The 27,059-nt window shown below is 37.6% G+C and overlaps 3 protein-coding genes across 14 annotated transcripts in view; 2 read left to right on the forward strand and 1 right to left on the reverse strand.

The window, feature by feature from the left end:
* Positions 1–6,576, forward strand: part of ano1a (anoctamin 1, calcium activated chloride channel a) — an 86,705-nt gene extending 80,129 nt beyond the window's left edge. For all 5 annotated transcript variants that reach the window (XM_084108464.1, XM_084108463.1, XM_084108462.1 and 2 more), the window contains exons 22-25: positions 2,328–2,380; positions 3,165–3,349; positions 3,432–3,537; positions 5,184–6,576. In XM_084108464.1, coding sequence (XP_083964590.1) covers positions 2,328–2,380; positions 3,165–3,349; positions 3,432–3,537; positions 5,184–5,381 — 542 coding nt within the window. In that variant the 3' untranslated portion in view covers positions 5,382–6,576. The remainder of the gene's footprint in view (positions 1–2,327; positions 2,381–3,164; positions 3,350–3,431; positions 3,538–5,183) is intronic.
* A 1,883-nt stretch (positions 6,577–8,459) lies between these two features.
* On the forward strand, positions 8,460–11,976 carry fadd (Fas (tnfrsf6)-associated via death domain). Its single transcript, XM_084108481.1, has 2 exons — positions 8,460–9,031; positions 11,323–11,976. The coding sequence occupies exons 1-2, from the start codon at positions 8,731–8,733 to the stop codon at positions 11,592–11,594; spliced, it is 573 nt and encodes a 190-aa protein (XP_083964607.1). The 5' UTR covers positions 8,460–8,730; the 3' UTR covers positions 11,595–11,976.
* A 5,758-nt stretch (positions 11,977–17,734) lies between these two features.
* pacsin3 (protein kinase C and casein kinase substrate in neurons 3) overlaps positions 17,735–27,059 on the reverse strand; it is a 53,288-nt gene continuing 43,963 nt past the window's right edge. For 4 of the 8 annotated variants that reach the window (XM_084108470.1, XM_084108468.1, XM_084108469.1 and 1 more), the window contains 2 exons: positions 25,117–25,277; positions 17,735–18,792 (listed from right to left, as the gene is read on the reverse strand). In XM_084108470.1, the coding sequence (XP_083964596.1) occupies positions 18,677–18,792; positions 25,117–25,277 (277 nt within the window). In that variant the 3' untranslated portion in view covers positions 17,735–18,676. The remainder of the gene's footprint in view (positions 18,793–25,116; positions 25,278–27,059) is intronic. The other 4 variants (XM_084108474.1, XM_084108472.1, XM_084108473.1 and 1 more) reach the window with 1 other exon arrangement.

Raw genomic sequence — 27,059 nt, forward strand, 5'->3', positions numbered from 1 at the left:
GTTTTTTAGTCGAGCTTGGATCAGATTTATACTTTTGTAGACATTTTTAATGCCACGTTTGTATAATTAAAAGGGAGAGTTGTAGTTAATTGTCTCTTATTGGCTTGATTAACCAAACTGTCCATAAAACAAGTCCTACAATTTAATAAAATAACGCATTTTATACAGACACTTCATATTAAATGGTATTAGATGATTTGTAAGTTGCATTTAATAGATAGCACTTTTAATAAACCATTTGTTATTGGTTTGTACCATTTGTTATTAGTAAAAGGTGTTTTATGCATGTTTTTGCTGAGTTTTCATTGCATTTACACAGTTTTGACCAGCAGACGTCACCAGCGTGTGGCGTTTCCAGCGCTTGGAAACAGTGAATCATTTTGCAAAGCAATTGGCTCAATTGATTCAAAGTTTCGAAAAGCTTAGTTTCTCTTATCAATAATTTTAGACACAATATTGCATGTTCTCGCCAGTGAATATAGTTCCAAACACAGCCACATTAGAATAGTCACGCATCTAGTTTAGTTAGTTGTTGAGCAATTCAGTTGAGTGAATGAGTCAATGACTCACTCCTGCAGAGACTCTCACCTGCTTCGTTCCTGAATGGCTGAGTTTAACTCCACTTTTTTATGCCCTTCTCTCCGTCTTGTTCACTCGGATGTACATCTCTGCACGAGTGGCCACTACTGGTGGAACCCTTGAAATGTGTTTACATGCCGTAAGCCCTTGATTACTTGTGGGTAAATGAAGTACGAGCACTGCGAGTTGCTGTTATGATGTCACAATCATGTTGCATTGTGGTCTATGGATCTGCCAGAAGTGTACATACGAGTAGAATCGCTCCCTCTGTCAAAATCGAGGGGTCGAGGGTCTATCCAAATAAACTTCCTTTGATTCCCTTGAGGGGAAGTGCTTAGGGAAGTATATACAGTAGTTGTGTCCCAAATGACGCACTATGCACTTATACATGTACTCAACCATGCAGTGTATGAGTTTTATAAGGTTATTTTGTAATTTAACATCAGAGTCTGATGCCCCTCCCCCTCCGGTATGTAATTGAATTCATTTAAAATTAATTTTAGCGCATGAAGTGTCCAACATTCCACACTATGTTTTTTTGGTTAATTAGGTGCATCATCCGGGTATTTAAAGTGCACTTTTTCTATTTAGAATTTGGAATCGCACTATTTATACTACAAAACCTCAGAATAGTGCATAAGGACAAGAACTGGGGCACACCTTATGTCTAAAAGTGCAGTTAAACACAGTCGAACGGATCGTTTGAATGAATGATTTAATAATTCACTTATTAAGACTCTCACCTAGTGGCAGTTTAACAGTAGTTTTAAATGTAAACGTTTATTTTAATTCATAATTTTATATTTCAAATATTAATCTCATAATATTATTTATGCAATTTTCACTTCGGGCATCATCTGTGACACTTCTGCAGTGCAAAAACAAACAAACAAACGATTGTTGATGGTGATTTAATTTGATTGGTCACAGCCCTTTAGTTTTTTATCAACCTATTCCTCATCTTTTTGTCAGTAAATTCAATTACAATAATAAGATTAGAAAACAAATTGCCCTTATAAAGGGGGAAAAAAAGACCCTTTAAATCAAATTACAAGAGCAAATGCCACCCCTTAATTACAAGTTCATTTCTTTTACTGATTTGGCCTTTCAGATGTGACATTTTTGTGTTTTCATCATGTTTTATTTCTTGCATTTACAATTGAGTAATGTGTGTGTATATATATATATAATCAGATAATTTGCTAACAGTGATGATTAATGTATAATTATAAATAAGTTATTTATTTTATATTATATTGCTAACCTGCCCTGCTATGGGGGTCAGTGTTAGTCAGCGTGTGGTAAATGAACCGATTCTTAATTTTCTGGGAAATTATGTAAATGTTCCATAGCATTTGTGTAGCCAAATCTAAAGGTACGTGTCTATCTATTCAGAAACGGCCTTTTACAATGAACCAACCATGAGAAATATTCACTGGAGTGTGACAACTTGCCCCAGACTCCCCTAACTGTCTTTAGTATGATGCATGTTTTCAATGCAATACACTGTTTAACCCCAGTGAAAGGCTAAAAAGGGAAATTATGTTCAAGATCAAGATTAAACCTGCTTTTTTCTTATGTTAATTCATGTAAGATTTTATTAAAGATTTATTTAAGATGATATTTTACTTAAATAAAAAAGTGTTTATTTATTTATTTTAATGATGATTAAGGGATTACATTCAGCCTCACCCAGCTGCAAATATAACACGCGTGTATGTGTAATCTAATGTCTGTCTGTGTTTCAGGAATCTGGTACACTCTTCTCAGAGGACTCAGTAAAGTGGCCGTCATTGTTAATGTAGGTTTACAGTTCTCTGTGTTTGTTCTGAAGCATCAGCTGTGACTGTGATGAACCTGTCATGAAGTGCGTTCTGCTCAGCTCTCAGAGTAATGCATAGTGGAAAGTGTCAGCATATTGCTTTACTCGGAGTTATGGTTTTACACAGGTGTGCTATAACTTTTCTAAATGATCTGACTTCATTTTCAGCAGGTGAAAGAAATCTCAGCCATTGGACTTGCAATTACTAGAGCTGTGTTCAAATCCCCCCCGTACCCTCATTCACTATTCCCTACATTACTCCACTAATATAGTTCAGTTGAAGGAGTGAATCCGGACACTGAGTTTGCATAGTTTGTGCTGTTTAATAATCATTTGAAGCTTAGCAAACTGGCAGCTCCAGTAGTGATGAAATGATTGATCTTGAACTCTGTCATGGAGACTAGCATGCTGAAAGCTTAATTAATAATCAATTAAACAGGAAATTATACCTGTATAATGTTAAGCTGAAGCCATAATTAGACCAGTGGTTTGGAAAATGGATGATTGAGCTGTGAGCGCCATCTTCTGGTGAAACACGGGAATTCATTCATGCATTATGGGTATTTTCTAGCTATTGATATTGGTTGTACACCCAGTGCATTATGGGTTTGAATGATAACGTCCACTATGGTTTTGTACACTACTATAATTGTCTGTCTCCTCAAATAATGCCCTATTTAAGGGAATAGGGGGCGATTTCAAACACAGCCTATAGGAAACAGAGACACAAAGCATTAACGCGTGTTCCTGTGTCCCTCTCCAGGCGTTTGTGATCTCCTTCACCTCTGACTTCATCCCACGCCTGGTCTACCAGTACATGTACAGTCCAGACGGGACTCTTCATGGCTTCGTCAATCACACGCTCTCGTACTTCAACGTCAGTCACTTCCAGCCTGGCACTGAGCCCCTGGAGCCGCTGCACCTGGGATACCGCGTCGACGTCTGCAGGTGCGTGCGCTGTTGCACTGTGTGGATATTAAGTGGACAGTATGACTGTATATTATATTCATAATGTTTACTCTATCCACAGATATAAAGATTACAGGGACCCTCCGTGGTCTGACACGCCGTACGAGTTCTCACGAGAATTCTGGGCCATTCTGGCGGCGCGATTCGCTTTCGTCATCGTCTTTCAGGTCAGGACCATATTCATTAAATACCCATCACAAAATTATAACTTTTTTGATTTCTGATTACTTTCTGGATGAATCTTTTTATTATTGTTGTTGTTTAATATATACAAGTTATCTAATTATAAATAGAGCTGTCAAATTGATTAATCGCATTGTATGCGGTGTATGAGCGTGTGTGTGTATATATATATACATATACATATATATATATATATATACACATATATACATATATACATACATACATACATACATACATATATACATATATACATACATACATACATACATACACACACACACACACACACACACACACACACATACATACATACATACATACATACATACATACATACATACATACATACATACATACATACATACATACACACACACACACACACACACACACACACACACACACACACATAAACAAAAACTTATGTTAAGATACAATTAATTGTGATTAATCAATTTGACAGCACTAATTATAAATTATATTTAATTTATTAAGATTAATTCTCACATTAGTATAATGTGTAAAATCTAATTTTCTTTACTGTCCATTTTAATCATTTCTACCCATTATTAAAATGGGCATAAATTAATTTCAGATACTACTGTGATCAGTGTTATTTATATACTACTATTGTATTATTTAGTGATACTTGACATATTTTCAATTTAGTTTGTGTTTTAGTAATTTTGTTAACTACTTTTGTCATGTTTTATTAGGTTTATCCCCCCAAATATTTCAATTTAGCTTTATTTTTATTTAAGTTTTAGTAATTTTAGTACTTCAACTTAAAGCAACAAATCTAATTTACATTTCAGTTTCTAATATTTCAGCTTTATTTCAGTTAATGAAACCTATACTGACTGTAATATATGCTTAAAAGTGTACTTTAACATTAAAGTATTATTTTTTCAATTACAGTTCGGCTAAATGTGCCTAATTGTCATGAAAATAATGTTGTAATGCAAAAAAAGCTTAATGCTTATACAATATACTTTACTTTTGTAATGCAATTGATAATTTTAATCTTTATTTCTTGTGATTTTTGTGGTACAATTTTACCTAAAATCAAACCAAAATTGATTCAGACACTTTCAACATTATCACAGTTGTATTATGGTAATAAAATATGACAAGAAAGAACTCAGAGTTATGAAATTAGTTGATATTTCACAGGTTTTGTCCATCCTTCTGTTAGACTGACTCATAAATGAATTATGTTGAATATCTGTCAGCTGTTTAATTTAACTACACAATTAGATAATACCAATTTAGCTCAACCAATTACCAAGCAATGCTTCATTTTGTTCAGTCTGTGGTGTAAAAGGGTCGCATTAGCAATTAAAGAAAAAACACTTCAGCAAAACATGTTCAGGTCAAAGTGTCTGAATAATTTTTAGTCCCAAATTTGTATAAATGTTACTGGTAGTCACTGTATGAAGAATTTTTGGGTACAATATGTCACAGATTACTGTATTTTGCTTTCCTCGCTTACATAAATGAACTATAGTGTCCTGCAGCCACTATTAAAAAATATCAAAAATGATATCTGGTGTCTGAATAATCTTTGGTTTGACTGTATTTCTGGACTCTAGTACGAGTGTTAATTCTCTCTCTTCTCTCTGTCCAGAATGTGGTAATGCTGATGAGCGACTTTGTGGATTGGCTAATCCCAGACATTCCCAAGGACATTAGCGTTCAGATACACAAGGAGAGGAACCTCATCGTCGAGTTGTTCATGAAGGAGGAGCGGGGCAAGAAGTACAGGAACACCATCAGTGACCCGAGTCCTCAACCGCTGCGCTCGCGTCCCAGTTCACAGGCGTAGACCCGCTGATCTCCACCAGAACTCAGAACAAAACGTGCCCGTCGAAGAAGGTCACATGACTGCCACCTCTTTTGCATACCATTTCCTTCGGTCTTCGCTCTGTTTAATCTTCTTTTCTCTCAGCTTCATGCAGTCTGCAGGTTTGTTCAGAAAGAGGGCTCTAGGGTTCGTATCGTGTAGTTTTGTGACACATCGCTGCTTCAGCATTTTATCCGAAAAAAACAAAAAACGATGCTTTTATAGGACTTTTAACATGAAATTGTAACGTTTATGTTTGCGATATTAATAGGATAGGACTCATTTAAAGAGATTTTTTAAATGATTTTATTATTAGACATTTCATTCAGAATATTTCTGCCCGAGTGAATTAGCAACTATCGATATCATGCCGTTTCCTTTTTAGGTTCTAAGAAGTAGTTCTGCACTGTCATAGTAATGAATGTTTCTGTTTAGGCTTTAGCGTCTATCAAATATAGACATAAAACACTTCTAATGAATCAAAGTTACTTCAACCTCACTTTTTCTTTTAGTATTCAATGCGATTTTGACAGAATGCCGATTGATGTTTTCGGCAGCATGCAAGAGCTTGGTTTTTAGGTAGTGCATCTGATAATGCTGAAGGGTTCGCTGCGTAGAAACCCATGACGTTCAAGAGGCCTTAATAATCACGGAAATGCGCTGCATTTATTAATATTAAATCGTATGGACAGAGTTTTGCGTCTGCCTGTCTGATTGTTTTCTCTCTCTTGTCTTTGATGAAATGGCAAAAATGATGGAACCGATATATATTGGTACAATATGTTGCATGTGTCTTCCATTCAAAGCAATTATGTGTGTCTTAAGAGCGTGATAAATAAAAGAGTGGTTCTAATTGAAAGGAATATAATATAAATATAAAATATAAATCCAGTCTTAAGATGTACTCTACGATGTTTTTTCCTCACGTACTACAGAATTCTTTTTTTTTTTTTTTTTTATATTCATGTATCTCCAAAAAGGATTTGGTTCTACCTTTATTAATAAATGTACAATGTAAACCTATTTTTAGACTGTTACATCATCCACATACTGTTTACCTCTGTGAAAGAATGTCTTTTGTGTCGTCATGGAGTTTCAGTGTTTTAAAAATGCTAATGGGAAGTCATGACTGTACTTTTGCTTTTGAACTGTTTCTAAATAAATGTCATATACATTTGGTACGTACACGTTTATTGACTCTTTTGCTGACTGGAAAGGCCAGTTTCATGTTGTTGATTGAAAAAGAAACTTGTTCAATTCAAATGTTAATTTTTCTTTTTCTTTTTGTTGCCTGTTGCTCTCCTTCCTGTTAAATAAGGAACTTATTATTGACTGATATAAAAATATCTTTACTAGCAAGAATTGTATTTCTGATATGTGAAATTGGAATTTCGGCTACTAAGAAATCAATTCTTGATATCAACAATTGAATTTGAACACTGCAAAAATGCTTTTCTTACTTAGTATTTTTGTCTTGTTTCCAGTCCAAATATCTACAAATTCTTAAATCAAGATGCATTACTAAAGTAGTAAAAGGCCATAAGATATTATGTCTTGTTTTCTGGGGAAATAAATCCAAAAAAGCAAAATTATCTGCCAATGGGGTAAGAAAAATAAGCTACAACTCACTTAATTTTGTTTTAAGATACAAAAAACTTGATTCTAACATTTATTTCCCCAGAAAACAAGACATAATATCTTATGGCATTTTACTTTTCTGGCAAATGCATCTTGTTTTTTTTATTCTTTTTTTAGATTGGAAACAAGACAAAAATACTAAGTAAGAAAAGCATTTTTTGCAGTGAATGGCAGCCGATGGTGACCTTTCACTAGTCAAAATACAATTACAGATATTTACTAGTATCAAGAATTCTTTCTTTTTTCTGCGAGTGATGGCGCCATTGTTGATGAATCAAGATTTAGCATTTTTTACTAGTGGAAACGTAATTCCTAATATTAAAAATTAGCATTTTAACTAGTAAACATGCAATTGTTGATATCAAGACTTCATAACCTGGGAATGAATAGGTTAAAACGGCTTGCCATACAGAAGTAACTCCTCCTTGAATGTGATTCATTTTGGGAATCGATTCTTTTGGTTCAGAAAAATATGCCATCAGCTGAATCATCACTCAAAAGGTTTCCACCAAGTTCCGCATGCTTAGTTTACATCTCTTAGCTGGAAATACAGGTTTTAATAACGTGGTGCTTATTAAAAAAAACTATTCTGTTTCGTTTGTGTGTTGATCATGCAATTATAATCATCCAGCGATATATTAGCCTACATTAGCTATGTAGAATTTCTCTCGGATCAGTCCAAATGATCTTGTTCAACAGCTCAAATCATTGGTTCTCGGATAATTACGAATGTTCTGATCAGTTCTAAATTCAGTCAGAATTATTACAGTTTCTCACGACTTATTTCAGAATGAACTTAATGAGTCAAAGAGTTGAGATTCGCTAAGACTGATTCAGTGTGATTCGATTCGTGAACGAATCGATACAGTCCAAAAATCCCATTGAAGTGAATTGCTGTTTTTGTCACTCTCCTGAGGAATAAGTCATTCGCTTGTTTTGGCAATGTACCCACACAGAGATATTTTGTTCAGATTTGTTCATTTTTATCCAATATCATTTTGTAAGTGACTTTTTTTTCTGTTTTAAAGATGTTTTCTTTGGTTTGTTTGACTACTCAAAAGAGAAAGCAGGACAATATTACATAATTAAGTTGTGTTTCCTTCTAAATTTCACACACATAAGCAAAAATTTACTGGCTTTAAACCTTTCTTTTCTCTATTAAAAGATGATCTAGAGTCTAGAGACAAATACATGAAACTATCCAAAGCTCTGTTAACCCCAAAGCATTTAAAACTGTATATTCAACCTTTTTGTCCTCTTATATTTTTTCTTACCCTGGCAACTTATTTGTGTCTGTGTATCTTTTTGTCTTTTTTCATGTTTATCTGTGTTGCTTTAATGCTTTGTAATGTTTAATAAAATAAAAATCGTACAAAAATCCGACTCGAAAGAACAATTCGTTCACGAGTCGGACACCTATGCGTTCAAACGATTCATTTTTACACACACACACATTCAAAAAAGACTCAAGATTCAAAAGAACGAATCATGTGTGTGTGAAGTTACCTATAAAGTGAAGCGTTATTGGCGGGCGTCATTTCTGGTTTCCAGTTGTAAACTAAAGCGGTGGATTTGAGGGATTTGAGGGATTTTCACGCTGGATCGCGAAAGTGAAAGCGTTGGATGAAGCGTTCGGGCGTCATGCGGTAGCGCGTTGTAACGTTACTTGTGTTAGCGTTCAAACACACCGATCATGGACACGCGCGGGTTTAGAGCGATGTTACTAGAAATATCCAATAAACTTTCCGAGGAGAACGTGAAGAGTTTAAAGTTTTTGTGCGATAACATCGGGAAGAAAAGGCTGGAGAAAATCAATAAAGGAATTGAACTTTTCGAGTGCTTGATCGAAAGAGCTGAAATTGGGCCCAATAACACGGACCTTTTGCGAAAACTTCTGAATAAAATCGGTCAGACAGTTCTTCTCGACATAATAGAGGATTATGAGACGCATGCGACCCGAATCCCCGCTGATGGACTGGATGAGAAAGAGCGAGGTTTGGATGTTTTTACTGAACTCTTGCTATTCATGTAACACTGTTATCTGACAGCAAAGAGAGATAAGGCATTTAGTCGGGGCATTTCTGTTTAACTCTCTAAATGCCTCTTATTTAAAGTGAAACGATAGCTTAAGGGCAGCCTGGGGTGTAATGTCAATGATATTTCTAGGTGTTTTATCGTTTAGTTCCACTGATGTTTACTCTCTCGGCTTCCGTCTTATCACCAGTGTGTGAAACGCAAACTCATGGCAAGCCGATTTAACATTCATTCCTTAAAACGAATACTTCCTCATAGACGAAGTTCCACTTTTGTGCAAGTGTTCATCATAAAATAGAAGAATGGAACAGTCTAAATCTCTCACTATTGGAATAATGAGTAGGCTATCTAATATAAATAAGGGATGCACGATATATCGGCCACCATATGTTGTTATCTGCCAATAGATGTACATTTTTTAATGTTATCATTATTGGCCTGATAAGAAAATTTGGATGATAAATAATGCATATTTATTGTTAAATGAAAAATGAATCAAAGGATTAAATGGGATGTACGAGGGAAAAAAAATGAAGGTTATATATTTATATATATAGGTCTAATTGTAGTTATGACTTATTCAAATTAAGTTATTTGCAAATAATTTATTAGTTTAAAATGTGCAAATTCACTCTTATTTGATTCGTAAATTCATCATTTTGACATTGATGAGCGCTGTTAGACCACGAGGCAGATCAATCTAAAAATTTAAATATGCCTGAAAAGTTTAACTTTTAAAACTTGTCATCCTAACCACAAACAGCTTTACTGATTCTACGCAAAAATTATAAGATAAGACAAATAAAATGAGAATTTTTTTTTTTTCATAACTCAGACAAAATCATTGGCTCTGGTCCACCTATGTAGTTATATTTTAGTTGTTCTACTTAACTATACATACTATAACGTAATCCAATAACTTTTTCACTGATAACTATTAGGCTATATTAGAATAGAATAGTTCATAGTGACAGATTTTGAGTTCCATTCTTCTATTTCATTTCTTGTAATTGCTCATATTTTCAGTATTATGGGAGGAGGATTGGGGATGTTGGTTGAAAGTGGGGATGCACGATAGTGGATTTTTGCCAATATTTTTCAAATCTTATTTCTTTCCCCAGGCCATCTACCTCACGAACCGCTAAACGCCTTCACTTGTGCAACACACAACACTATTTATACTCGTATTTATTTAGCATACCTATTCACATTCTGTTGCATTTGTAAATAACACGCCTGTATATTGTCTATTTTTGCATGTTGTGTATTGTGTAACACAGATTACTAAATTGTATATATAAAATTATTTAATTTACAAGTGTCGTTTGTGATTTTTATTTATCATGCAAGCCATAGCTTCTGACCATTAAATAAAACCAGACTCGTGATTTTATAACATCAATTACTACTTTATTGAAATACAGAAGTAACTTAGTTATTTGTTTATCACGGTATATAATACGTTATGTTATTGGCAAGGCATTTCGGCATAATACGTTATGTTATTGGCAAGGCATTTCGGCATAATTATTTCATATCGTGCTGATGCCGATTATTACATTTTTAAGTTGCGTTTTTCTATGGCCAATATAATGAACAGGTTTAATGCTGTTAAATATATAATACAATTTACAGTCATTAACCTTATAAAGCCTATGTAAAGCTTCTAAATGATCAACAGGATCAAAGCTTTGCTGAAAAACCTGATGCACAGAAACTACTACATGCCTTCTGTCGCCTGACTGACAGTTCATACATTTTTTGCAAGTAAAAGCCTTTTAGTGTCATAACTAAAAATGTGGCCCTTCAGGTCATGGTTCTTCATGTTATTTTGCTGTGAAATTAATGATCTGTATTAAAGTAAATATTCGGCTGCATTTACACAGCAGGTCTTAATGCCTAATTTCCAATTTGTTTGCTATATCTGATATTTTTTAACGACCAGCTTACATCTTTTAAAGGTGACCCATATCCTCCCTCTCTCTCTCTCTCTCTCTCTCTCTCTCTCTCTCTCTCTCTTTCTCTCTCTCTCTCTCTCTCTCTCTCTCTATATATATTATATATAATACTATACACTTGCCAAAACAACCCAAGGTAGACGTACTGACCCGGAAAAGCTTAGGCCGAACGCATCAATCATATCAAATGTGATCTGTCAGGCTTTTATTGAACATTTATTTATACATCTGTCAATCATCATTGAATTGCATTATATGTTTTATGTTGAGATGGTTTCTGTGTCTCTTTTTAGAAAGAATAAACACCGCAACTGGAGTAGTAGTTGAACACCTGGGCAAAAAGTGGCTTCAAGTTGGAAGAAAACTGGGACTTCAACCCACTCAGCTGGAAGGAATCCAGGAGAAACACAGCCGTGATCTTGAGGAACAGGTCCAGGAACTCATCCGAGTGTGGATGAAGATCCGGAGAGAGAACGCCAGGGTGGAGGAGCTCATCCAAGCTCTCCGAGACTGCAAACAGAACCTCACTGCTGACCTCGTGGAGAAGAAACTCCGAGAGCTTTGAACATCACACATTTTTCTCTGTTTCCGACTTTTCCGGAAGCGGTTGTATTATAAAGGGAGAGCGCTTTGGGATTAATAATGTGAATTTCCTTTTTTAAATGCAAATGAACTAAATTAAATTAAATCTTCTTGAATTAATTTTTGGTGCACCCTAGTTAAATGAAACGATTAGGTAATATATGTTATATTAAAATATGATTATATTGCAGAAATCTATATTGAATAATGTGTCTTATTAGTAATTTGTCTTCACCCTTGGGAAACATCGTGATTTTGCAGTTTTTACAGAACGCACTAATCATACAACACTGTTCTTGTATTGATTTTGTGAAAAGAATCTAGTTTTATGTGACACAAATGAATAAAGGGACTGTGATGATGTATGATTGAATAATGTATAGTGTAGAGAGTGATCATTTAGATTGTAAAAGCACATTTTGAGCCATGCACTTTTCATAATAAAGGCTTTTTATTGGCATTGATGGTTCCATGAAGAACCTTTAACATCCATTGCACTAGATATTCTAAAGGTTCTTTTAAAGATTTTCTTGGAACCCCAAATTGTTCTTGGAACCTTTATTTTCAAGAGTGTACCTTGTATTTATTCTATAGTTCACAGTATAGAAATGCTTGCATCTATTATAATAACCATGTTCCATCTGCAGCAATTCTCAGATTAAGATATTGTACAAAATGGCTGTAAGTTCAGTTCTCAGAATCACTCTCACACAAGCATGTTGAACATGTTTCAGCAAGTCGTCACCTGACGTGTGTTTTCAGCTTCTCCAGAAATCTTCCTGGAGATTATAATGTATTATTTTGAGTCATCTCTCTTTGTCCCACACTGGTTGTATAGGTTGAGTTTGGACCGGCCACACTCTTAGAAGGAATGTGTAGAAAAAATTACCAAAAATATGTGTAACATTCAAATTTACACATTTTGTGTCAATATGAATTAAAATGTTGGAAAAAAAATAAAAACCTATTTTACACACATCTACGGAGCCCCCCTAGTCCCACTTTGTCAAAAAAAAAAAAATTATAACTATCTCGTGGCCTCAAGATTGTATCTCGTGGCCTCAAGATTGTATCTCGTGGCCTCAAGATAGTAACTCGTGGCCTCAAGATAGTATCTCGTGGGCTCAAGATAGTAACTCGTGGCCTCAAGATAGTATCTTGTGGGCTCAAGATAATAACTCGTGGCCTCAAGATAGTATCTCGTGGCCTCAAGATAGTAACTGGTGGCCTCAAGATAGTATCTCGTGGCCTCAAGATAGTAACTCGTGGCCTCAAGATAGTATCTCTTGGCCTCAAGATAGTAACTCGTGGCCTCAAGATAGTAACTCGTGGCCTCAAGATAGTATCTCTTGGCCTCAAGATAGTAACTCGTGGCCTCAAGATAGTAACTCGTGGCCTCAAGATTGTATCTCGTGGCCTCAAGATAGTATCTCGTGGCCTCAAGATAGTAACTGGTGGCCTCAAGATAGTATCTTGTGGGCTCAAGATAATAACTCGTGGCCTCAAGATAGTATCTCGTGGCCTCAAGATAGTATCTTGTGGGCTCAAGATAATAACTCGTGGCCTCAAGATAGCATCTCGTGGCCTCAAGATAGTAACTGGTGGCCTCAAGATAGTATCTCGTGGCCTCAAGATAGTAACTCGTGGCCTCAAGATAGTAACTCGTGGCCTCAAGATAGTAACTCAGATCTTGAGGCCACGAGTTACTATCTTGAGGCCACGAGTTACTATCTTGAGCCCAAGAGATACTATCTTGAGGCCACGAGTTACTATCTTGAGGCCACAAGATAGTTATAATTTATTTTTTTTGACAAAGTGGGACTAGGGGGGCTCCGTACACATCTATGTTTAGTTTAAAATTAACACAACTTGGGAATTTACTCAAAGCATTTAACACAATATGAGTAGACTGATGCTTCATGTGTTATTTTTTTTTTACGCGACCGATATTTAAATTAGCTAGTTGAACCAATAAGGTCTGGTGACTTTGAGTGAACAGAATCCAGTCAGTTCAATAGTAGATAATAGTCTGTGAATGACAGCAACTATATTGTTTTTACTTCTATATTGTTGAAAATAAAACATTTATAACATATCACTTCGTTATCGACTACCCCTCGCATCAAAACTGTTCGTGAAAACCACCTTTTTACCAGATGATTCGCCCCGAATCACGCCGGTGATGCTAGCAATAATCTAGGATATTTAACACAGGTTGTGTTATTTTTAACACATTCTTTCTAAGAGTGCAGGGCTGCATTTCCCAAAAGCATTGCAAACCTGAGTAGTTTGTAGAGAGCATTGGTGCCGATGGAACACACTACACAACTTTTGAATTCTGAACAGATTTTAAGACACTTGGCATTATGTACATTTTCTGACTTTGTAAATGGTTACGGAGAAAAACTGGGCAGCATAAACTAAAGACCCGGTATACTTCAGTCGAAATCGAAGAATGAACCGGTGTGAAATCATTTTGAACAAAATCAGGCTCCTCCTTCTTTGACATGGAAATCTTCTCCCGTTCATTCGTTTTTTTCTGTTCCATCAGTCGAGCTCAGACGTTCAGAATCAAACAACAAACTCACACAGAAACATGCGTATTGTTACTAGAAGAAGCATGATGAAAACATGTTCTAAAATGTTTGATGTCCTACGACTGACAGATTCATAACCTGAAGCAAAAAAATTAAAATTAAAAAACGACTCTGTACCCATCGTACACTGTGACTGCAGTTTTCAGTGAAATCTGTCAATGCCGACTGGCCAAAATCTACAGACTGGCCCTGACTTAAAGGTGCTCTAAGCGATGTTGGTTGACATCACGATCTTGTTGACATTCAAAGTATTGTCAAACGGCTAGCTCGACCCTCCCACTCACTTGTGCTTCCTGAAACAGAAATGGAAACTTTTCCGGTGTAAATTCGGGACTTCACACGTTCCTTTTCCCTCTTCTTTGCTATTTGTTCATCGGAACGTCATCTTTTTGGTCGTGTGTCGGCCATATCAAAATTCAAGAGAATATAAATCTAACGTCAGTCGTTGTACATCTCTCCTCTAGCTAACTTCCCTCTTCATGCTTCTCTCTCCTCTACTCCCCCCTTCATGTGCACGCGCACTAACCCCCCAACCATTCTTGTCGGTTATTGGCTGGAAGACTGTTTGTTATGTTTCATGGTCCAGGCTGGGCCAGTTTGTTTGTGTTGATGTTTGTGGAGCCTGGGCTGTCTACAGAGACCGCGTTTCTTTACAGTGTGTTCAGGGGACAGGCAGCTAGCGGATAGTGAGGAGATGTTTGCTGTATGTGACAAAAAAAGTTTCAGCCTAAAAAACGTGTGACATCGCTTAGAGCAGGGGTCCCCAACCCCCAGGCCGCGGACCGGTACCGGAAATAATACAGAGTCATCACGAGAAATAATAAATAACTTACCGTATTTTCCAGACTATAAGTCGCTCCGGAGTATAAGTCGCATCAGTCTAAAAATGCGCCATGAAGAAGAAAAAACATATAGCCTAAGTCGCACTGGACTATAAGTCACATTTATTTAGAAATTTATTTCAAAAAAAAAAAAAAAAATATGTTACAGACTGGACAGTTCTCCGTTACGGACGTAAGCGCTCTGAAACCGGCACTGAAAGACTGCTTTAAAACTTTCACAGAGACCTCAAACAGAAAGCACAAAGCCTGTCTTTAAATTTAATTTCGTTTTGTATTAATTGTATCTTCATTTTAATCAGTGTTTCATCAAACAATTGTCTGGATTTAATAATTAAGATGTAAATATATAAAAAAAATAGATAATCACGACACGGAGGCGCCGGCGCGTGAGCTGGAGTTGGTCTCATAAATTAACCGAAACTCAGCGTATAAGGTAGCCTACTTGCCTCACAGACCTGAGACATATATAGAAAGCTTGAAATGTCTACTTTTAAACAGAACAATTCAAAACGAAAGAAAACAGACTGCTCTCTGCTTATGTAATCCGTATGAAGTGTTTCGCATTTCTCTCTGGCGCGTTCACTACTGCGAAGATCGCGAGTCAGCATCGTCAACTTCATCTTTCCAGCCGACACTGACATAACAAAAACTGGTTTATTAGTAAACAATTAAAATGTCTCCTGCTATATTTTACATATTCATAATCATTAATTTTGCCGGTTCGTTGTGACAGCTTTTCGGTGCTTTATTGGCAGCGCCACCCTTACATGTTACATGAACGCAACAGCACCGAAAACATGGAGATTTTTTTCTTTTGGGGGCATTTTGTTTGTGTTCAGGCTTTCTCAGTTGTCTTTAGGCGCGATGTTACGAGGACGCTGCTAATAAAGTTGCGAGTAGGCCTACACATTGGATTCACGTTTATTATTATATTTAAAAAATACCCCCGTTTTTATGCCGGTCGTATAATTTTATTTTGTTGTATTTATCCGCCACACACCTTGAAGGCCGGTCCGTGAAAATATTGTCTGATATTAAACCGGTCCGTGGCGCAAAAAAGGTTGGGGACCGCTGGCTTAGAGCACCTTTAAGGAAACCAACGTCCACGACTCTAGGGTCAAAAGTCATGTAGTGTATTCCAGCCTTTAGGTTCACAGTGCTTTGAGGGAACACAGCCTAGTTGAGCTCAAACACAGTTTAACTGGCTCACAAGCATTATATCCATGTTCTGATGTTGCTTTTTACCCTTATGACCCACACCTTTAAGTGAACAGACTGCCTTCCTGAATGTGCACAGTCATGCTAATCTCTAATCATTTCCAGAATTACAGTACATGTAATAATACATCTGTTATTCTTTGTCTATTTTTATATATCTTAGGTTAAACTGTCTATGCCTATATAAAGATTTGGGGTACTTTGTGTATTAAAAGTGCTTTTTTTTTGGTGTGTGTATCATCCACGCTTCCAGTAAAAATATGTCATGAAGTGGAGTAGACTCTCAATTAACACGGTCATAAAAACAGCATAATAATAATATATATATATATTTTTTTTTTTAACAAAAAACAAAAGTAAAGCTCAAAAGGTAAAATTGTAGTAGATGCAGTAACAACACTGCAGGAGCCTGCTTGAAATTTCACAACCATCTGTTAACTCATACAGTGTGTTAATAACAAGGAAAGCATGTTAACCTGAAAACTCATTTAAATATTATAAGAAAAAAAATTAAATAAATCTTAATTCTGAGGCGAACTAAATCAACAATGCTCCAGTATGTAAAAGAATACGCCTCATTTGTTACAACTAACCACAAACCTCAAGGCCATCCAAGATGCATTATGACTTTCATTCCTCAGCCAAAGAGAAATCACATTTTCATGGAAAACATTCCAGGATTTTTCTCCATCGAATGCAAGTGAATGATGCATAGTCCATTTTTGATGATCCAAAATCTATATTTAGGGAACTTCAAAGGTCTCCACACGACCCCAGCCGATGAATAAGGGTCTTCTATAGCGAAATGATCAGTCATTTTCAGGAATATGAAAAGTTAAAAAGTTTGTGTGTGTGTGTGTGTGTGTGTGTGTGTGTGTGTGTATGTGTGTATATATATGTATATATGTATATATATATATATATATATATATATATATATATATATATATATATATATATATATATATATATATATATATATATATATATATATATATATATATATATAAAATACACACATATACAAACTTTTTAACTCTAAATGCTCAGCTCTTCAAAGCACATTCACAAGACGGTTCATAAGTTAAATATATATATATATATATATATATATAAAAAAAAATGTTCTTTCTGAAAATGACAATGTTTCGCTAGAGAAGACCCTTATTTGTCAGCTGGGGTTGTGTGGAGCCTTTTGAAGTTATGGATTTTGGACCGTCAAAAATGGCCTAAGTTGAGCACCATTCACTTGCACTGGATGGAAAAAAACATTGTAAATGTTCTTTAAAACCTTAATTTCTCTTTGGCTGAGGAAACAAAGTCATACTCAAATCCATCTTGAAATGCCTTGGGGTGAGAAAATATGAGGGAATTTCCATTTTTGGGTGAACTATTAAAGTTAATTTTAAACAATAATGTAAAACTTCACTTAATGTTTAAGAAGCATCAAAGCCACTATACAAAGATCAGAATCTCACGTTTATTTGATATTTTTACATTGATTAGTATTGGCTGTTACAGTAGTTTGATGTAAAAGCATGTTTATTGGAGGCAGAGCGTGTGGAAATGGGCATATTCTCATGACCGCTCACACACACACACACGAGACCACAAGAAGCCTGGAGGTTTTGCCCTCTCTGATACTTTATATCATTTAACAACAGAAACATTCTTGCGCTCCAAATAAAAACAAAAAAGATGAATTAAAAAAGTTAAACGATCCCACTGACTAGATTTCAGAATCTCCAGAATCAAGATTCTCAGAGCATCCGCCCAGTGATACTTTGTATATTATAAATCCATATATCTTTGTGAAAACGTAAATATGCAATGAAGAATCCTTCACTTCTGAACTACAGGCAAAGAAATGCTCAGTTTAACTATAACAATCTAAACGTATCATACAAAATATATCAACACACTAACACGCTTCTCACGAACCTGAACGTAAAGAACATCGGTGAAGATTTGATCGAATACTTGAAATGATTCTGATACATATCTGACATGTGAAATACTAAAATAATAAGAGGACTGCGATGATGAAAGGTGGTAGCTCTTCCAAAACGGTCCGACAGTGGCGATTCACACGTGAAGAAAACGGTGGCAGATTTTCCTCCAGACAGTAAACGTGTCCATTCAACCGGTTCTGCTTTATCGCAGTGCTGTGAATGTCTCTGGCATTGTACAATAAAGGCACTGATCTCTCATTAAGCCCGAGGACGAAGGGGGACTAACTATTCCTAAAGTCCTCTAGTGTGTCAGCAAAAATCAAAACTCAAACACTGAACTCGCTCCTCTCTAATCTTCTGGCGTGTCGTGGCATTCGCTCCATCATGGTTCGGTGTGACTCGACCTCTCGACCACCTCAGGTAAGGGTGTGTGTGTGTCCCGGGGCAGACGGGCTCTCAGGACGAGAGGTTTTGGACGTAGTTTGCAGGATAGAGACCCGTCTCTCCGCTGGACAGCTGTCCTTTACACCAGCCCTGCTCGTCCTCCTCACCCAGCTTCATTAACTCTTCACCTGTACACACACACACACAGCTCATAACACCACTCCTTCAGGCACGTTCACAAGTATATCAGTGTTCACACCAGCCAACGATATCGTTCTGTTTATTCTGATGCTTTAAATGCTCCAGCTCTTTGACAGCCAATCAGAATCCATTCCCAGCCAATCAGAATCCATTCCCAGCCAATCAGAATCCATCCTGATTTAATGATTTTATCGTTCATCGGCTGGAAAGTGATTCCAACGATATCGTTTCTCTGAGCTGTTATCGCTATAGCTGAGGTGTGGACTCTGCTATTCTTTTATATTTAGAATATTTTTTTTAAACTTTATCATTATCATCCTTGGTGTGAACGAGCCTTTACTCTTCCATGTGACACATATAAGGTATAAAGTAAAGTCAGCCGGTCGTAACAACCCCGAAGAGGTTTATTTTATGACTATAACCAGCTGACCTTATTTCTCCCACTATATCTCTGTTCCATATCGTCCAATATTACAGAATAATCGCAATCAGTTGATATTTAATTGTATGCTCATGCTCAGTATTTTTACATTCATCTGACACTCATTTAAAAATCACTGATACTTTAATAAGTTAAGTTTAATATTTAGCAAATTTCAAAAAGGATACCCATATTTTAAATATGGATTTTTTTTTTTTATTTGCTGATATCAAATCTTGTTGACTTTGTTTGAACGATAGTGTACAGTATTAAATATGATATTTAATATTGTACACTACTGTTCAAAGAAATCAATACCTTTATCCAGAAAGGAAGCATTAAATTGATCAGGAGGCATTTATAATTTAACAACAGATTTCTATTTCAAATTAATGCTGATAAAATGCATCACTGTTTCCACAAAAATATGAAGCAGCAAAAACTGTTTTCAACATTGATATGAAGAAATGTCTGAATGTCTGAAGGATCATGTGACACTGAAGACTGGAGTAATGATGCTGAAAATTTGCATCACAGAAAAAAATTACATTTAAAATCTATTAAATCATCTATTTATTATTTTACCTCCCATCTCATTTTTTTTTTTTTTTACCATGTCCCTTTAGAGCCTCCATAGAAAACAAATCTTTAAATTGTATTCATTACAGTTTTTGATCAAATGGTGAGCAGAAGAAACTTATGAATAGTAGTGCACATTTTAATATGTTTTGGTATTTGTATTGTATTTTTTATTGTATGTTTTCACAAAACATGGATTTGGGGAATTAACATCGAACATTTATGGGTTTACAGCCACGAGAATAATTACTGGTTTATTGGTACTGGACTGGACAGAATATCAATATCAGTACATCCATAAATATTCCTTCAAGCGAATGGCTCCACCCTGGGCTGTGCAGGACTGAGTGAAGTCTTACAGAGTCAACACAGAGTTTCACAAGCGCTGCAATGATCTCACTTGTGGTTTGCACACCCTTGTGCCTGTGCGGACAAGCATGAAACCGGGCTTCAGGCTCAATTTGTCTCTATTAAAATATTAAAAGTAAATGTGCCTGAAATATTCTAGTGTGTACTCAATGAACTTCAACTTCCTCCAAAACGTTTCCTTTATGAAGGTTTATGGAGGAGCCATTTTATATTCATTAGTGTTTTTGCAGGAACATAACAGTTCTACTCATTTTTTCCTTCATTTAAAAAGTTTCACAGATAAGAAATGGTACTTCTGTTTAGAATGATATACTCTTACATTAGATGAAGACAGCATTTCTACAATGGCATGGGTAACTGAAAATGTTTTCTTTTGCTACATCCAACACTCAGTGTCAGTTAAGTCTAAGGTTACTGTCATGTTGGTCAGTGCAATAATAGTAATAAACAAAAATACTAAAGTACACCTTTAAAGGTGAAGCATGTAGTTTTGCGACACCAATGACACCTAGCGGAATTACAAAAATAAAGCATATTTTCAAACAACCTTGAAAATGCCGCTTATATGTCGCGCCTTCCATGCCACGCCCCCAAACTCTCTCTGTTAAAGTAGCCACGCCCCAAACTCTCATCCTGCAACAGTAGCCACGCCCCCAAACTCTCTCTGTTAAAGTAGCCACGCCCCAAACTCTCATCCTGCTACAGTAGCCACGCCCCCTAACTCTCTGTTAAAGTAGCCACGCCCCAAACTCTCATCCTGCTACAGTAGCCACGCCCCAAACTCTCATCCTGCTACAGTAGCCACGCCCCCAAACTCTGTTAAAGTAGCCACACCCAAAACTCTCATCCTGCTACAGTAGCCACACCCCCAAACTCTCTGCTAAAGTAGCCATGCCCCAAACTCTCATCCTGCTACAGTAGCCACACCCCAAGCTCTCTCTGCTAAAGTAGCCACGCCCCAAACTCTCATCCTGCTACAGTAGCCACACCCCCAAACTCTCTCTCCTAAAGTAGCCACGCCCCAAACTCTCATACTGCTACAGTAGCCACGCCCCCAAACTCTCAGCCTACTACAGTAGCCACACCCCAAACTCTCTCTGCTAAAGTAGCCACGCCCCCAAACGATCAGCCTGCTACAGTAGCCACGCCCCAAACTATCAGCCTGCTACAGTAGCCACGCCCCAAACTCTCTCTGCTAAAGTAGCCACGCCCCAAACTCGCTCTGCTAAAGTAGCCACGCCCCAAACTCTCTCTGCTAAAGTAGCCACGCCCCAAACTCTCAGCCTGCTACAGTAGCCACGCCCCAAACTCTCAGCCTGCTACAGTAGCCACGCCCCAAACTCTCTCTGCTAAAGTAGCCACGCCCCAAACTCTCTCTGCTAAAGTAGCCACGCCCCAAACTCTCAGCCTGCTACAGTAGCCACGCCCCAAACTCTTAGCCTGCTACAGTAGCCACGCCCCAAACTCTCTCTGCTAAAGTAGCCACGCCCCAAACTCTCTCTGCTAAAGTAGCCACACCCCAAACTCTCTCTGCTAAAGTAGCCACGCCCCAAACTCTCAGCCTGCTACAGTAGCCACGCCCCAAACTCTCTCTGCTAAAGTAGCCACACCCCAAACTCTCTCTGCTAAAGTAGCCACGCCCCAAACTCTCAGCCTGCTACAGTAGCCACGCCCCAAACTCTCTCTGCTAAAGTAGCCACGCCCCAAACTCTCAGCCTGCTACAGTAGCCACGCCCCAAACTCTCTCTGCTAAAGTAGCCATGCCCCAAACTCTCTCTGCTAAAGTAGCCACACCCCAAACTCTCTCTGCTAAAGTAGCCACGCCCCAAACTCTCAGCCTGCTACAGTAGCCACGCCCCAAACTCTCTCTGCTAAAGTAGCCACACCCCAAACTCTCTCTGCTAAAGTAGCCACGCCCCAAACTCTCAGCCTGCTACAGTAGCCACGCCCAAAACTCTCAGCCTGCTAAAGTAGCCACGCCCCAAACTCTCTCTGCTAAAGTAGCCACGCCCCAAACTCTCTCTGCTAAAGTAGCCACGCCCCAAACTCTCAGCCTGCTACAGTAGCCACGCCCAAAACTCTCAGCCTGCTACAGTAGCCACGCCCCAAACTCTCTCTGCTAAAGTAGCCACGCCCCAAACTCTCACTGCTACAGTAGCCACGCCCCAAACTCTCTCTGCTAAAGTAGCCACACCCCAAACTCTCTCTGCTAAAGTAGCCACGCCCCAAACTCTCAGCCTGCTACAGAAGCCACACCCCCAAACTCTCACTGCTACAGAAGCCACACCCCAAACTCTCTCTGCTAAAGTAGCCACGCTCCAAACTCTGTCTGCTACAGTAGCCACGCCCCCAAACTATCTCTGCTACAGTAACCACGCCCCAAACTCTCAGCCTGCTACAGAAGCCACACCCCCAAACTCTCACTGCTACAGAAGCCTCTGCCTGCTACAGTAGCCACGCCCCAAACTCTCTCTGCTACAGTAGCCACGCCCCCAAACTCTCTCTGCTACAGAAGCCACACCCCAAACTCTCTCTGCTACAGTAGCCATGCCCCAAACTCAAACTATAGGTTGAGCTGGAAAGTGATTGACAGATCTGAGTGGACCTCTCTCAATGTCTTGATGGTGCCTGGGAGACTCAATTTTTACACTTTTGGGGGAGATAAACCAAAGAATGGCATACTAATAGTAGTTAATGAACAATAAACTGAGTTAAGAGAATTTATTTTAACAAAAAAAAAGCTTCACCTTTAAATCTGCTTTACTTGAGTGAAAAAAACAAAACAAAAACAAAAACATCCAGCAGGTGTCACTCTTGGCATATCTGTTATTGCATATAGTGTAAGAGCTGCAGTCTGGCATAATAAATTCTGGCAGTTTCTAGAGTAACAGGGCTAATAAATGACCAGACTGAGTCCATTAAGCTCTATATGATATTTAACACAGGCATGCAGATTAAAAAAATGTCAAAGTAGATCCTGCTCTTCTAGCAAACAAAACCAAATGTGATCTTTCATTATCCTTGTGCTGTGAAGATTTGATTTAACCTCATTCTGCATTACTAATGTGTCTGCTTTAAAGCTTCCTGCGGCACAGAATCCTGCTAATCTAACCAGAAGACCAAAGAAACTTAGCATTAGAGTCAGTCCGGTCTCCTAAGCTGGATCTAAATGGCCTTCAGCCAATCAGAGGGGAGGATTGATGCCATTTAGTGACTTTTGGGAAGCCTGTGAATTATTCACGACATGCAGGGATCAGCAGCTCAGACTATTGATTTATTGGGAAAGTCCATAGATCAGCATCTGATGTGAACTTTGAAACTTTAGAAAAACGAATGTTAAAAACAAGGTAGAATTAACATTTTTGGGAAATGAGTCCCTTTTTCCAATGGAAACAAAATTCCCCTTGTGTTATCATCTTCTTTTAGGGTGTTCACACTTGGTTCTCTTGGTCCGAACCAAAAAAGAAAATGATACATTTAGGGTGTGTTCACACTTGGCATGTTTGGTTTGATTAAAACAAACTCTGGTGTGATTGCTCTGTTAGAGCGGATCATTTAAATAAGTGTGAACGCTGGTGCGCACCAAACAAGTGGACCGAGACGTTGAAAAGAAGAGTCTTGATCCGCATCCAAACAAACTCTGGTGCGGTTCGACTGAAATATGAATGCAACACGGACCAAAGACATCTAAACGAACCAAAAACAGGACATGATGTCCCAAGATGCGACCCTAAGGACAGAATGCTCAAGCATAACGTTTTTTTTTTTCTCATCATAGTCGTGATATTGCGTTCAGGCATCAGAACCGCGTCTCCTCGCAGCAGATCTTCGTTTGTGTGTGTGACGGAGGGATTCCTGCTGCTGTTTTGACTCCTTTAGATATTTTATAAGCTCTTCACGAGTTCTCAGCTGGTAAAAATAGCATCATATGTAGCTACGCACATACAGCGAGTGCATTTATCCCAGCACACAGCATAGTTTTGGATGTTTGGTAAGTTCCGTCACGAAATATACGTTATAAAAGCCAACCAATCAGGTTGTGAGCATATCCATATGCCTTTAGGTTCGGTATCTTTAGGTTCAGTGTTAAAATGCCAATGTGAACGGTTAGCGGACCAGGACTAAATTTGTTTGTTGCGCACCAGGGTTCGAATGGCAGCGTTCACTCTTATTCAAATGAACTGCACTAACTGAGCAATCACACCAGAGTTCGTTTTAGCCCAACCAAACATGCCAATGTGAACAAACCCCAAGCGTAATGGTAACACTTTACAACAAGGTTTTAACTACATTAGTTAACATGAACTAACAATGAAAAATACTTCTAAAGCATTTACTATTCTTATTTCAACCTAATATATTATTAAAATCAAAAGTTGTGAGCTAAAAAATAATTATTAGTTGTATTTAAATTTTTCAATCAGTTGTATTTTTACTAACGTTAAAGATTAACAAATACTATACAAATGTATTGCTTATTGCAAGTTAATATTAGTTAATGCATTAACCAATGTTAACTTATAGGACCTTGTAAAGTGTTACCAGCGTAACAACTCATTTCAGCTTTATATAAGAGTTTAAAAGTGATTTGTTTTGCTGCCTCCATTTTGTGAAAATTCAAGCACAGCCGTATTGGAAATGAGTACGTTTGTGTTTTGTCAGTTCACTAGTTCATGTTTCATGGGTTTTGTCTAAATGTGAGGAAGCCCTCTCAAATAAACCCATGTAACGTGCCGATTTAATCACGCACATGCGCACATGCTAACACTGACAAACCCCATTTCATCTGGTCCTTTCCGCAATGCCTTTTGAAACAACAGAGACATTGAAAGAGCACAGAAAAGGGGTTTGATCGATGAATCCACAAGCCACAGCCAGCCGGTCCATGTGTGTGTGTATGTTGATGTGTGTGTCATTAATAAGCATTAGTAGGGATTAATACCTGCTTTAAAGCTCAGCTCATCAGCCTCCTGCCCTGTGTAATCATACAGCGCTCTAACACGAACCCCGAGTACCTTCTCCTCCTCCTCCACCCCGTTGGCTGCGATGTATTTTTTGGGGCTCTCGTCATCAGACCAGTCCGAGGAGTAGTCTTTACCCGCCCTGTGTGGACAGCAGAGGAGTTACAAATCTGCACACATTCATGGAGGAATCATTTTAATAGAAGCTGGAAGATTTGACTCGGGTAATCAGCTGATCTGTGATAGTTAGTTCAGCTAAAAACATCTGAAATGTTAATACAAATCTCAAATCTATTGAAGGAATTAAACTTATCTGTGGCATGCTGTGGATTATCACAGAAACTAATTTCAATGTGTTCCTCATTTTGCAAAAAAATGAACAAAAGCTAAATATCACATTTACAGTCATTAATGTACAGTAATGCATGTACATTTCGGTTTTTGCACTAGGCTACAGTAAGCGCGTACCGTATTGAAGCAGACAGATTTAAGCCCAAAGTATACTTCACTTTTTACGTGTACACTAGGGTCCGCATGCAGTGTGTGTGACGCTATTTTCGCATACTATATGCATGTAGCCACGTTGAACCAGTGGTTTGGAAAATGAATGTATGGATGATTCGGCTGCTTAATTTATTCAGCACGTCCCTCAGTGCATTATGGGTATTCTCTAGCCTTGGAGTGTCAATTAGTTGTACACTTGTTATTGCAGTGCATTATGGGATTGAATTAGTGCACTTGATAATGTCAACTATGGCTTCAGACACCACTACAAATGGTGCCCTCAAATAGTGCCCTACAGTATTTAAGGGAATAGGGGGCGATTTCAAACACAGCCAACAATAAGCCATGTTTCCATCCTAAAATATCATAAAAATAAAAATAAAACATGGATAGAAATGGCAAGATGTGAATCATTTCTAAAAACATGCATGAAAACCTTCGACTCGCTGGATGGAAGCGGTCCTTTATTCGCAAATGTTTTATGCGATATTCCAATTTTTAATTTGCGCACAAGTTAAATTCGCAACTTTGCATGGAAACAGCAATTGGTGGGCTATGAGAGAGGAGAGAGGAGGTTAAAAGTAGCTGCATTTGTACAACTCTAGCCTAAAAGATTATAAAGATGTGTAAAGGAGTTTTTTCCAGGCACTGGTATGCATGTGTATGCATACATGTTGTCAAATGGACTATACTTTGAAAGGCTATGCATACAACGCATTAAAAAAAGAAGTATACTTTGGGCTTTACTCTGTACGCTCAGCTCGCACGTGATATTTCTGTGTGTAAACTGTCTGGAATCCACATGTAACAATGTTTAAGTTTTGTGAAAATACTTTCAAAACGGTGTCAACAAAGTTTATCTCTATGAAACGTCTTGATCCATAGATGCCGTTGATAGAGCTTAACCTGTGTTGAACCCCGAACATTTTACTCTAATAACATTGAGGAATGAGGATGCATATTGATTTTCACAGAGGAATCTGCAAAATTGTAACTGTTAAAACCTTGATTTAGGCTAACTACATTAAACATTTTTTTTAGCTGGGAACCAACATTCCCAAATGTGACCCTGGATCACAAAACCAGTCACAAGTCACATGGGTATATTTGTGGCAATAGCCAACAATACATTGTATGGGTCAAAATGATCGATTTTTCTTTTATGCCAAAAATCATTAGGATATTAAGTAAAGATCATGTTCCATGAAGATATTTTGTAAATGTCCTACTGTACATATATAACACATTAATTTTTGTGAGTGAATGCTGCACAATCATGAACATAAATGAACAACTTTAAAGGCGATTTTCTCAATGTTTTGAGATGTTCCCAAATTCCCAATATTTCCCAAATATTGTCATATCCTAACAAACACATCAATGGAAAGCTTTTTTATTCAGCTTTCAGACGGTGTATAAA

Source organism: Abramis brama (genome assembly GCF_963993115.1).
Source record: "Abramis brama genome assembly, chromosome: 3".
NCBI lineage: Eukaryota > Metazoa > Chordata > Actinopteri > Cypriniformes > Leuciscidae > Abramis > Abramis brama.